Source organism: Podarcis melisellensis (assembly GCF_964234715.1).
Source record: "Podarcis melisellensis genome assembly, chromosome: 7".
Taxonomy (NCBI): Eukaryota; Metazoa; Chordata; class Lepidosauria; order Squamata; family Lacertidae; genus Podarcis; species Podarcis melisellensis.
Window position 1 is genome coordinate 91,284,897 of NC_138539.1, and position 13,697 is coordinate 91,298,593.

At 43.7% G+C, this 13,697-nt stretch overlaps 1 protein-coding gene and 1 long non-coding RNA gene across 2 annotated transcripts in view; both read left to right on the forward strand.

The window, feature by feature from the left end:
• The window catches only part of SUGT1 (SGT1 homolog, MIS12 kinetochore complex assembly cochaperone), a 47,283-nt gene extending 36,817 nt beyond the window's left edge, over positions 1–10,466 (forward strand). Inside the window, exons 11-13 of the mRNA XM_081917886.1 lie at positions 3,209–3,299; positions 9,374–9,561; positions 9,913–10,466. Coding sequence (XP_081774012.1) covers positions 3,209–3,299; positions 9,374–9,561; positions 9,913–10,014 — 381 coding nt within the window. The 3' untranslated portion in view covers positions 10,015–10,466. The remainder of the gene's footprint in view (positions 1–3,208; positions 3,300–9,373; positions 9,562–9,912) is intronic.
• Positions 7,899–9,309, forward strand: LOC309373617. Its single transcript, XR_014170098.1, has 2 exons — positions 7,899–8,561; positions 8,600–9,309. It is a non-coding gene; the product is annotated as an uncharacterized lncRNA (long non-coding RNA).
• Positions 10,467–13,697: the final 3,231 nt, after the last annotated feature.

Here is a 13,697-nt window from a genome sequence, read left to right on the forward strand (position 1 = left end):
TCGCTATAAGAAGCTGATGATCTGAGCCACAGTCAGCTCCAGGTCTTGTTTTTGCTGACTGTATAGAGCTTCTCCATCTTTGGCTGCAGAGAATATAATCAATCTGATTTCGATGCTGCCCATCTGGTGATGTCCATGTGTAGAGTCGTCTCTTATGTTGTTGGAAAAGCGTGTTTGTGATGACCAGCCTGTTCTCTTGACAGAACTCTATTAGCCTTTGCCCTGCTTCGTTTTGATCTCCAAGGCCAAACTTGCCAGTTGTTCCTTTTATCTCTTGACTCCCTACTTTAGCATTCCAATCCCCTATAATGAGAAGAACATCCTTCTTTGGTGTCACTTCTATAAGGTCTTGTAAGTCTTCATAGAATTGGTCAATTTCAGTTTCTTCAGCACAAGTAGTTGGTGCATAAACTTGGATTACTGTGATGTTAAAAGGTCTGCCTTGGATTCGTATCGAGATCATTCTATCATTTTTGAGATTGCATCCCAGTACAGCTTTTGCCACTCTTTTGTTGACTATGAGGGCCACTCCATTTCTTTTACGGGTTTCTTGCCCACAGTAGTAGATATGATGGTCAGCCGAACTGAATTCACCCATTCCCGTCCATTTTAGTTCACTGATGCCCAGGATGTCAATATTTATTCTTGCCATCTCATTTTTGACCACCTCCAACTTACCCAGGTTCATGGTTCTTACATTCCAGGTTCCTATGCAATATTTTTCTTTACAGCATTGGACTTTCCTTTCGCTTCCAGGCATCTCCGCAACTGAGCGTCCTTTCGGCTTTGGCCCAGCCGCTTCATCAGCTCTGGATCTACTTGTACTTGCCCTCCGCTCTTCCCCAGTAGCATGTTGGACGCCTTCCGACCTGAGGGGCTCATCTTCCAGCGTCATATCTTTTATATGCCTGTTGTCTTTGTCCATGGAGTTTTCTTGGCAGGGATACTGGAGTGGCTTGCCGGTTCCTCCTCCAGGTGGATCACGTTTGGTCAAAACTCTCCACTATGACCTGTTCATCTTGGGTGCCCTGCTCGGCATAGTTCATAGCTTCTCTGAGTTCTTCAAGCCCCTTCGCCACGGCAAGGCAGTGATCCATGAAGGGGGCTGAATCATAGTCTGTCCCATTTGTTTTAAATGATACGCAGGGTTTTGTTTTGTTTTTACATGTGCATAATCATTATTTAATTGTGTTGCTTGATTTGTCAAGTGTGCCTTTTTTTTTAGTCAGTCAAAATATGTTTTATCAGTGGAGATTAGTCCATAATTTCTACAAGTAAAATTTCAAGCACATTTTATAAAGTTTACCCCAAAATCTCAAAGTCACATTCTTTCATGTCCTCCACATACTCATTTCTTTCCTTCAGCTTAGAGAGACTCCTGGGATTTTCCTGCCAACCAGCTGCCTGCACCACTCAACCAAACCTAATCCAAAAGTACTGTTGTCGCCAGGAGGTCCCTCCCAGACAGAAAAACCATGTGATAAATTATATTTCACTAGAATGGCAGACTTCTTTACCTTAGTGTTGCAGATTCTCCCTCCATCCTGTTTGTAGGTCTGCTGGTATTGTAGACCTTTCAGAATCCTACAACTGTTCTGAGCATGTTCAGAGTGCTTCCTTGCAAGCCACACTAACTTAGAGCTTGTAGCATGTTCTAAGCAGCTTTGTCTTTTTTTCTTTTGCTTATTATTTATTTTGTGACCTTGCTAGAAAGAGGGTGCATTAGGGGCCACAGTGTGAGTCCCTTTCTAGAATGTTTTTTTTAAAATTAATTAAATCATTTTGCATTTGTTTAGGAGGAGAAATTGCCAGTGGCTTGTGTGTGAGTTGCAGCAGCTTTTGTTGCCTGCCTTGCGCAGGTGGGTTGGGCCAACAAACGTGCTAGAGATTAAGAGAGTTGTTAGTGTCTCCTTGCTCTGGCTTCCCATGGGATTCATAAAGACAGGTGCGCTGATAGTGAGTGATTGACTTGAGCACAAAGGAGAGAGTTGAGATTGAGGGACAAGGGTCCAGAGCACAAGTAGTCGCCTTGACTGATCCAAGCAGCTTGTTTACATCCTCAAGCCTTATTAGCTGAAATTCATCCAATATAATGGGACTAGACTGTTCTCTGGACCCCCCTTGAGATTCATCTGCTATAACAGCCAAGTCAAGATCCTGGTGTATGCAAGCAATTCTATCCTTAAAATGCTTTGCAAACAACTCATAGCTACCATTGGTTTCAGCACTTCCTTTGTGCCAGACTGCAGAGGTCCTGCACTCCCTGGAAGAGCTCTGCTGGACGACCTACTGAGGCTGCAATGGAGGCAGCCAAGTAGGCCTTCTTTCCTGCCTTCACTGCCACTAGATGGGCTCTATGGTGAGCCCTCACCAGTATTTGGTTGATAGAGCTTAATTTCTAAGTAAGAGGTAAGTAAGCCAGTCTTCTGAAAAGGATACTTGGAAGCTCTTTCCCTGTCCATAAATGTGAAGAAAATGATTTATTTATAGCAAGGAGACAGTGGCACTGGCACATGTGGCATGTGATACATTTTTCTAAATGAGTTCTGTACATGTCCTGTTGTGAAAAGAACTACAAGGTAAAAAACTACAGTCCCACCAAGTCCAAATGTCACCAGTTGCCACTGTTCTTAGCAGACTGAGAAAGTGATTCAGCCATAAGTATAAAAGTAATGCTCAAGCACACTTCCTAGGATTTGTTTTTCAAAACCTTATTTTCACACATCATCCTAATTACTATGGCTCTTCCCAGGCAACAGCTGCTTCTTTTTTTGTTGCTCATTGTTCTGCAGAGCTATAGAAAGGTACAGGCTGAATTCAAAGAGCACAGCTTCAAGTGAACAAACACATACTAGGATTTGTGGCTTATTTTGCCCAAGCAGACCACAATCTGTAGTCTAGGTTTGTTTTTCGGCTTACTGATAATTGTTTAGAGCAAAACAAGCCACAGTTCCTGGTTCAGCTGTAACACACAGCTAGGGCTTGTGGTTGGTTTTTGGATGCAGGTGGCAAAGTGGCTCTCATCAGCACATCCACAATAAACCATTTACTATGATTAGCAAATTGAGCTAGTTTGTAAATTAGCTTAATTGTACGTTTAACTGGTATGGCAGTTAACATTTTTCTTTTTTAAAAAAACTACACCAGAAAAAAACTACAGGCCTCATTTAGTGCATTAAAATTTGGGTTTTTGTTGTGTGTTCTGTAGATTGAAATAAAAATGAAGAAACCAGAAGCTGTACGATGGGAGAAATTGGAAGGCCATGGAGGCTCTCCTAAACTAAAACAATTTGCACCTGGTTAGTATGTTCATGTTCAGTTCTACATGTTGTACTTTTACTCTTATCTACACACTATTGCACTCTTTTGTTTGAGACAATCACTTATTGGATTATAGGTCTGTTCTTGGATGCCATCATTATCCATTATTAAACAACAAACTCAAAGATCACTTGTTGTAATGTAGCAGAGAGAAGAGAATCAATCTACTTTGGTCAGGATGCAAACTTTTTTTCTATTTATTATTTTATTTTAGTTATCAGATTTTTAGTGTTCCTTTCACCATTGGTCCCAAAGTGGTTTCCAGCCATAAAGAGTAAAACTAGATACAATTTAAGATCCAAACAATGTAACCTTAAATGGACAGGACAGGCAAAACGGGTCCTCCTGGGAGAACTGGCTGGTCTTTGTTCAATATTTTATTAATTTTCAATTACAAAAATCCAATAAATGCCATATTTTATTAATACCAAATAGCAATATCAATTCAAATACAAATCAATTACATAGCCAATTATAAAATTTGTGTGGCTTCCGACATGCTGTACTTCAAGGTCTACTGATTCTCTTTAATTCTGCCTCCAGACTATTGCTCAAACCATATACAATCCACTCTTGATAAAATCCCTTATACCACAGCTACAATAATTGACGTCAGTTCCTATTAACACATATAGTAATTTGTAAATTTGCAAGTTCTCCTTTCTTCTTCCTTTGTGAGGTTTAAATTTTCATCAATTGTTCCTTTATTTATCAAATATTATATCCATATTAGTTATTCCTGATCCCCTTCGTGCCTTACGGCTCTGTTGACTCAGAGTTATTCTGGAGGGATCTCTCTCTTTTGTTCTCAACTCTTCTGATTGTTTCTGTAAAATTCCATACTTCCGATTTCAAGCAGGGAGTTGCCTAATGTCCTGCCAGAGCCCCGGCAAGCCTCCAAGTTCTCCCCTCCACATCCAAACGAAGCAATTAATTATAAGTACTTATAGAAGAATGATCTGGTGTCCCACTAGAACCCCAGGAAGTCTTCAAAGTCCAGTCCCTCCTCCCCTCAATCAGGGGGCAAGTAAAAAAATAACTCCGCAGAGGCTCCAAGCCCTTTTTATAATTATTTCAAAATTTAATATTTTCCTCACACAGTCCCGTTTGTCATTATATTCCATATCTATACTCCCATTGTCTTTCCGCTTCACTTGCTGTGAAGAACAAAAAAAAAGGCATTCTTGGGGGGAAGGGTGTTTGCCGAGTCATTTATGTAACAAAGGATTTATAATGAAGTGATTGGCTTCCCCTCCCAACACATACTGTATTTTAGCTCGATTGAAGTCATCTTTCCAATTCAAATCTGTATGACCTTGTAGCTATTTCGATTCGGCTGTCCTTAATCTTGTCCCATCATTGCCAGCACGCATCTGTGCATTCATCCTAATTAATCTCTTAATGAACAGAAGAATCACTGCTCTTAATGGTGGCATTGGAGGGTTACTGAGAGCCAAAGTATTTTTGCACTCAGTGTCTCCCTGCTTCCCACATCCATGTCTGAGCGAAATTCAGGTACCTAGACGATCTGTGAGTGAAGCTCTTTCCCCCAGACCCTGGGGGGAGCTTACAAAAAGAATTGCCCTCTATCATCTTTGTTTATTGCTTCGCCAATGATCTTCTGTGGTCCTGGGAGCTGCGCGATTAAGGAAACCAGAAGCTGAGAACTGGCTGGTCTTGACTAGATGATAAAAGGCTAGTAACAAACAGCATTGCTACCCACGTCCTTAGGAGGGAAGAATTCCCAAGTCAGGGCACAGTCACTGAGACAATCCTGTCCAGCATTGCAAGCAATACTTGCCACTGGCCCTGTGACCAACCACCCTCTCCACAAGTGGATCTAAAGGCTTGTACTGGCTGAAACAGGAAGACTCACCACCAAGTGTCCAGGTTGTTGTTGTTGCTGTTTAGTCGTGTCTAAACTCTAGCAGTAACATTCTGTACTAGTTGTAGTTTCCTGACCATCTTCAAGGGCAGCCCCATGTAGGTGTCTTGAATTGATTCCTGGCTTGTAAGCTTCTTCTCTTTCCTCTTTCCTCTCTTGAGAAGAGAAGAGCTTGAGATAGTTTTTGCTTGATGTGTCATAATTGATGTTTAACTTGTAAAAGCAGGTTTTAAAATTTGATTTTCAAAATGATAAACATACAACAAAAAACAATTCAAAATCCAAATATCGAGATTACTCTGAATCTCATGACTTCCCCCCATCCCTTCCCTGGGTCCTAATGATAATATTTATAACTGCATATCAATATTATCCAAATTTTTATCCTTCTAAATTATCCATACTTTCTGTTACTTTACAAGTGTGGTTAAAATCCTGCTAATGTTTTAATGTTGCAGTGGTCTCTTAAATTATAAACTTTTCCTATTCTTTTTTAAATTTCTTATCTTCTTGGTTTCTGAGCTTCCCAGTTACCGTATTTTTCGCACGATTGGACGCACCGGACCATGGGACGCGCCTAGTTTTTTGGGGGGGAAATAAAGGAAAAAATTTTTCCCTTTATTTCCCCCCCCAAAGCAGGTCAGGGAAACCGAACCAGGTCGAGGAACAGCGGGATAGTGGCGCTGCGCCTCCCTGCTGTCCCCCGAGCTTGTGGGGCTGGCTGATGTCTGCCTAGCGCGCGGGGCGCTCTGCTTCAGGGCGCCCCACCCGCCGGGCGGCAGGCTGCTATCCGCAGCTTGGGGAGCCTTGCGGGGAACTGCTGCAGGGCTCCCCACGCTGCGGATGTATGCCTGGCGTGAGGGGCGCTCTGCTTTAGGGCGCCCCACCCGCCGGGCGGCAGGCTGCTATCCGCAGCTTGGGGAGCCTTGCGGGGAACTCCTGCAAGGCTCTCCACGCAGCGGATGTGTTCCCGAAGCACCAGGCGCTCTGCTTTCAGGGCGCCCGGCGCTCCGGGAAGCAGGCTGCTATCCGCAGCGTGGGGAGCCCTGTGAGGAACTGCTGCAGGGCTCTGCACGCTGCAGATGTCTGCCCGGCGCGAGGGGCGCTCTGCTTCAGGGCGCCCCTCGCGCCGGGTGGCAGGCTGCTATCCGCAGCGTGGGGAGCCTTGCGGGGAACTCCTGCAAGGCTCTCCACGCAGTGGATGTGTTCCTGAAGTGCCGGGCGCTCTGCTTTCAGGGCGCCCGACGCTCCGGGAAGCAGGCTGCTATCCGCAGCTTGGGGAGCCTTGCGGGGAACTGCTGCAGGGCTCCCCAAGCTGCGGATGTCTGCCCGGCGCGAGGGGCGCTCTGCTTCAGGGCGCCCCACCCGCCGGGCGGCAGGCTGCTATCCGCAGCGTGGGGAGCCTTGCGGGGAGCTCCTGCAAGGGTCCCCACGCTGCGGGTGTGTTCCCGAAGCGCCGGGAGCTCTGCTTTCAGGGCGCCCGACGCTCCGGGAAGCAGGCTGCTATCCGCAGCCTAGACACGGCTAGCGGAGCGCTAATCCCGAAGCTTGGGGCGTGCGGAGCTCAGCGCGCCCCAAGCTTCTGGGCGCCGGCAAGGTCTCCGCTAGCCGTCGCGGGGCTCTCCCAGGGCTAGCGGAGATCTTGCCGGCACCCAGAAGCTTGGGGCGCGCTGAGCTCCGCACGCCCCAAGCTTCTGGATTAGCGCAGTGGTCCGCTAGCCCTGGGAGAGCCGGGCGACGTCGCGGGGCTCTCCCAGGGCTAGCGGAGACCTTGCCGGCACCCAGAAGCTTGGGGCGCGCTGAGCTCCGCACGCCCCAAGCTTCGGGATTAATGCAGCGCTCCGCTAGCGGTGGGAGAGCTGGGTCTCCCACTCCTAGCAGATAGCTTCCTGAAGCCTGGAGAGCGAGAGGGGTCGGTGCGCACCGACCCCTCTCGCTCTCCAGGCTTCAGCGAAAGCCTGCATTCGCTCCATAGGACGCACACACATTTTCCCTTGCTTTTTAGGAGGGAAAAAGTGCGTCCTATGGTGCGAAAAATACGGTAATTTTTTCATTTCGGCATAGTCCATCAACTTGGTTTGCCATTCTTCTCTGGTCAGGGTTGTCTCTTCCTTCCATCTCTGGGCTAATAGTATCTGTGTGGCTGTTGTTGCATACATAAACATTATTTTCTGGTCCTTTGGTATCTCGGTACCTATAATTCCTAATAGGAGAGCTTCTGGTTTTTTAACAAAAGTTATTTTAAACATTTTTTCCATTTCATTATATAGAATCTCCCATAAATTTTTCGTTACTTTACACATCCACAACATATGATAAAAGGTACCTTGTTTTTCTTTACATTTCCAGCAAGTAATTGTGCTTGTTCTGTACATTTTTGCTAACTTAACAGGAGTCAAATACCACCGGTACATCATTTTTATGTAATTTTCTTTCAGTGAACAACATGCCATGAATTTCAAATCTGTTTTCCGTAGCCTCTACCAGGCTATATTATTTTCTAAAACATCTTTTTGAAATCTTGATAACTCATAACTAAAACCTTTCTTTTTATCTGTCTTTAAAATATCATTTAATTGATGATACTGTAACCAGTCTGTTACCAGTTCTCTTATCTGGTGATGGTGTTTCCTGCTTGGCAGGGGGTTGGACTCGATGGCCCTTGTGGTCTCTTCCAACTCTATGATTCTATGATCTCTTCAGAGTCTTTTAATTTTACCTATTTTTCTACTTTGATTAACAGCTCTATATATGTTCAGTTTTCTTCAAAGATATTGCTTCTAATAGGGAGAGCCACCACAGTGTTTTTTGTTCTAATGTCTTTATATTTCTCCTATACCCTAAAAATGGATTTTCTTATTATGTGATTCTTTCATACCATAAGTATGCATGCCATGCAAATCTGTTATCATGTCCTTCTAAATCTAAAATGTCTCCATTTTTCAAAATTATCTATTCCCAGATCCAGCAAATGCAGGATGCCTCATAATATAATTTCGTAATTTTTTATGTGAATGATTCTTTTAGTTATTGGAAAGGTGGGAAGGTTCCTCTTAAGGAAGATTACAACATTTGGGGTTTTTGGTTTAGAGAAAAGGAAAGTAAGAGGAGGCATGCTAAGCATATTTAAAATATGCATGGCATGGAGAAAGTGGGTGGGGGGAGCTTTTTGACCCTCATAACACGGCAACCCGTGGGCATCCAATGAAACTGAATTTTGGAAAAACCAGGACAAGCAAAAGAAAAGACTTGTTCACACACCACATAGTTAAACTGTGGAATTTGCTTCCACAAGCAGGTAGTCATGGCCACCAACTTGGAAGGCTTCAAAAGAGAATTAGGCAAATTCACAGAGGCTAAGGCTGTCAATGGCTGTCAGCTGTGATGGCCCAGTTTTACCTCCACTGTTGGTAGGCAGTATGTCTCTGGATACCAGCTTCTTGGAATTAAAGGTGAGGAGAGCGATGTTGCACTCAAGGCCTGTTTTCAGGCTTCCCATGAGCCCCTGGTTAGCCTCTGTGAGAACAGGATTCTGCCCTCGATGGGTCTGATCCACAAGGCTGCTCTTATGTTCATGGGGTGGGGAGAGAAGGAGCACAGGTAGAGAATGAAAAAGTAGAACAGAACTTTTCACTGGCTTTTGTGTGTAGAGTGACATTTGTAAGTGAACTGAGTGCTTGGTAGAGCCCAGCGTGAATCTGCTGTGGAACAAAAGCTGCCCTCTTTTGTTCCCTCTTCTGCATTATGTAGCCCATTGTTGGAAGACTGGGAAGGTGTGGATTAAAGGATTGATTGTGTTTGTGGTGTGGGAGAGAGGCCAAACAGATATATATTATTGGGGGGGTGCGAGAAAGAGAACCCCAATTGATATATGTATGTAGGAGAAAGGTGTGTGGTTTCAGCCCCACTCATCATGGGCATGTAGTTCCTGAGAAGAGAACTCACAAGGACCCATAGCCTTTGAATTAGAAAAGATTGCCTGTCCCTGCTCTGGCTTTTATGGTCCTGTTTGAGTAAGGAATGCGGAGGGAAATACATGCTTCAGTAAACTCAGTTATTTGGAGCTGTTGCCTTCTTTTCAGTCTGTACATGCTAAAGTCCACCACTGTTCATCTGTGATAAGCTGTGATATATTGTTGGGATCAATCTGTTCTCTCCATTTTCAAGTTTCAGATGCAACACACCTTTATCCTTCATCTTCTCATTATACAAGGAATTGGGACAAATTAGTAGTTGAGATCAAAGAAGAAGAGAAGAATGAAAAGTTGGAGGGGGATGCAGCTTTAAATAAACTGTTCCAGCAGATATACTCTGATGGCACAGATGAAGTGAAACGTGCCATGAACAAATCTTTTGTAAGTTAACATGAGATTTTCTGAGTTGTGTTTAATTTATTATGACTGCAAATGTAACATCAATACCCTTTGACAAGGAAGCCTGCCATAGAATTGTAGAGTTGGAAGGGACCCTACCAAGGATCGCATGGTCCAACCTCCTGTGATGCAGATATGGCTGTTTCTGAGAGTTGGAAAACCATGAAATAATAGGAAATTATTTTGCAGGTGGAAGGGTGCATTGAACGTCTTAGTTCAGTGCTTAGTGACTGGGCCACTGTGTCTCCTTCTCGCCTGCAGAACTCAATCTACTTGATTCTTGGATTATTCATTTTTTAAAATAATCGACAAATGTGTGTTTTCCTGTTTCAGATGGAGTCTGGTGGGACAGTTTTGAGCACAAACTGGTCTGATGTGGGTAAAAGGAAAGTAGACGTCAATCCTCCAGATGACATGGAATGGAAAAAATTCTAACTTTTTCATGTGCCGCTTTGTGCTGCCCATATTTGTGTATTTACCATTGTGTGTGGACACAGCATCCTTGAAGCTGAAGCACTGAATGTTCATTTGAAGATTATTCCTGTCATCTTACCTTGATATGCTCTAGGAATACCTTTCTCTGCAGGTCTTAGAGGAATTGAAGTCTCTTACTGCTTCTGTCCTTGAAGGGTTTTTTGGGGGAGATAATACGAACCTATCATTCATACATTTTCTGCTGGATTGCTCAGTTATGTATTTGGAGAGTTAGCAAGACTTTTAATGGGCCACCTAGGATTATTGCCTTATTAATACACAAAAATTCTTTAAATAATTTATTCGCTTTGGTGATTTTGGGGGTAAATACACTTTTCACCTACAGTGTTAAGATTGTTTGCTGTTTAACTCTGCATACAAATAAAACTGTAAATATATAACTTTTCCAAAAATATCTTAGGCTCATTCTTTGTCAAACTAAAACAGTTGCAGAAAGCAAATTTGCATTTTTTGAGTTATGTAGCCTGTGGATAGGCCTCCTCTGTGCTAAAATTAGGATCTTAGTACAGTGGTACCTCAGTTTAAGAACAGTCCGGTTTACGAACTCCGCAAAACCGGAAGTGGTGTCCTGGTTTGTGAACTTTACCTTGGTCTAAGAATGGAAGCCAAATGGTGGAAGGGTGGCAGGAGGCCTCATCAGGGAAAGCGCGTCTCGGTTTAAGAACGGGTTCAGTTTAAGAACAGACTTCCGGAACGGATTAAGTTTGTAAACTGAGGTACCACTGTACCTCATTCGATTTACAATAAAAGTAACAGACATTGCTCTATAGGCATTATACATAGTGTATTTTTATAATATAATAGAAATAAACAGAATAAGCACGTAACAAGAGGCTAACCACCGTATCATAACCACCATATATGATATCTATCCCGCAAGCCCACACTGCTGTCCTTCTCCCATGCAATCACATGGAATGGCATTGAGTTTCACCTTCCTTCCATCTTATTACTGTGGGTGAACCAGGGTTCATCTCTTATAATAAAAGTGGGTCAGTTTCACAACAAGCCAAGTTCAGACTATGAGTTATGTTTCATAGGGGAACGGACTCCCTCGGGAGGTGGTGGATTCTCCTTCCTTGGAGGCTTGTAAGCAGAGGCTGCATGGCCATCTGTCTTGGATGCTTTAGCTGAAATTCCTGCATTGCAGAGGGTTGGACTAGATGACCCTTGGGGCCCCTCCAAACTTTACAAAGCTTTATGAAGCTGATTTGTTACACTAACCAGAGTTTGTTATATCCCAGAGCTCAATAATAAGCCAAGGTTCAATGAAAGCAAAACTAAACACTTGCTTTAACGGTCTCCCTCATGGAAATCCTTTGAAGCAAGAGGATGTTCAGAAGTAGATTGTACAGGGTCCAGGGTGGGGGCAGGATAGAAAAATGGACAGTGAGTGTGTTGAAGCCCTTGGAGACAAATGGCACATTGCATCTTAGGCTCTGGTATCATTCCCTTTCCCAAGATCAAACTTCAGCCCCAAAGTTGTTCTGTTAATTTCCTAGACTGGGAAAGTGAATTGAGAGTCCTGTCCCCTCACTGCTGCCCTCGGACTATGTACAGTTTTGTTTTGTCCCTTTGTTACCTCTGGTCAAACAGGTTTGGCAGTGTTTTGAAACAGCACACACATCTCCAGAACCTGTTTACCACTGGAGATCAAAAGAGACTACGAGGCTCTGGGCAGGAAATTGAAGCAATTAAATGCACAAATTGTCATCTCATCTGTCCTCCCAGTTGAACGACGTGGCCTAGTGGTGGGAGGAAAAAAATCCTTAAATAAGAGACACGGGGGAATGATTAATGGACTTCAATGTCTGTACACTAATGCGCAAAGCATGGGAAATAAACAAGATGAGCTTGAGCTCTTGGTACAGCAAACTAAATATGACATAATAGGCATCACTGAAACCTGGTGGGATAAGTCCCACGATTGGAATGTAATAATGGAGGGATACAATCTATTTCAGAGAAGCAGACCAGACAAGAAAGGAGGAGGAGTGGCGTTATATGTCAGGGATGTGTATACCAGTGAAGAGATCCAAGATTTAGAACCTCAAAGCCAAAGTGAGAGAGCATTTGGGTCAAAATTAAGGGAGAGAAGAATAACAGTGACCTCATTGTGGGAGTTTACTATAGATCCCCAAGCCAAATGGAGGACATAGATGATGCCTTCCTGGAACAGATGGCCAAGCATGCAAAAGGAAGGGAGATAATGGGATGGGGGACTTCAATTACCCGGATATTTGTTGGATGTCAAAATCAGCCAAGAGCATAAGGTCAAAAAGATTCCTCACCGGCCTTGTAGACAACTTCATTGTCCAGAAAGTGGGAGAAGCAACAAGAGGAACAGCCATTTTAGATCTGGTCCTAACCAATGTTGATGACCTGGTTAGTGGGGTAGAAGTGGAAGGATCATTAGGCGCGAGTGATCATGCTCTTCTGAAGTTTACTATACAGCGGAAAGGAGCAGCCAAGCATACTAGGACTCAATTTCTTGACTTTAAGAAAGCCGACTTCATAAAACTTAGGGAAGTGCTGGGTGAGATCCCATGGACAGTAATACTAAAAGGAAAGGGAGTTCATGATGGCTGGGAGTTTGTTAAGATAGTAAAAGCACAACTTCAGGCAATACCAATGAGACGGAAACATGGAAGGTGCCTAAAGAAGCCAGGGTGGCTATCTAAAGAACTTTTAACTGAGTTAAGATTAAAAAAGGATGTGTACAAAAAATGGAAAAGGGGGGAAACCACCAAAGAGGAATTCAAACAAATAGCCAGCACGTGTAGACACAAAGTCAGAAAAGCTAAAGCACAGAATGAACTCAGGCTTGCTAGAGAGGTTAAAAGCAACAAAAAAGGCTTTTATGGGTATGTTCGTAGCAAAAGGAAGAACAAAGAAACAGTGGGGTCACTCAGAGGAGAAGATGGTGAAATGCAAACAGGAGACACAGAAAGGGCTGAACTCCTCAATGCCTTCTTTGCCTCAGTCTTCTCCGATAAAGAAAACAATGCCCGACCTGAAGAATTTGGAGCAAATGATTCAGCAGAGGAAACACAGCCCAGAATAACTAAGGAGATAGTATAAGAATACTTGACTAGTTTAGATGTATTCAAGTCTCCAGGGCCAGATGAACTGCATCCAAGAGTATTAAAAGAACTGGCAGATGTGATCTCAGAACCACTGGCAGTCATCTTTGAGAATTCCTGGAGAACAGGCGAAGTCCCGGCAGACTGGAGGAGGGCAAATGTTGTCCCTATTTTCAAAAAGGGGAAAAGAGAGGACCCAAATAATTACCGCCCAGTCAGTCTGACATCAATACCAGGGAAGATTCTGGAGCAGATCATTAAGCAAACAGTCTGTGAGCACCTAGAAAGGAATGCTGTGATCACCAATAGTCAGCATGTATTTCTGAAAAATAAGTCATGTCAGATGAACCTGATCTCGTTTTTTGACAGAATTACAAGCCTGGTAGATGAAGGGAATACAGTGGATGTAGCCTACCTTGATTTCAGCAAGGCATTTGACAAGGTGCCCCATGATATTCTTGAAAAGAAGCTGGTAAAATGTGGTCTTTATGCTACCACTCAGTGGATTTGTAACTGGCTGACTGACCGAACCCAAAGGGT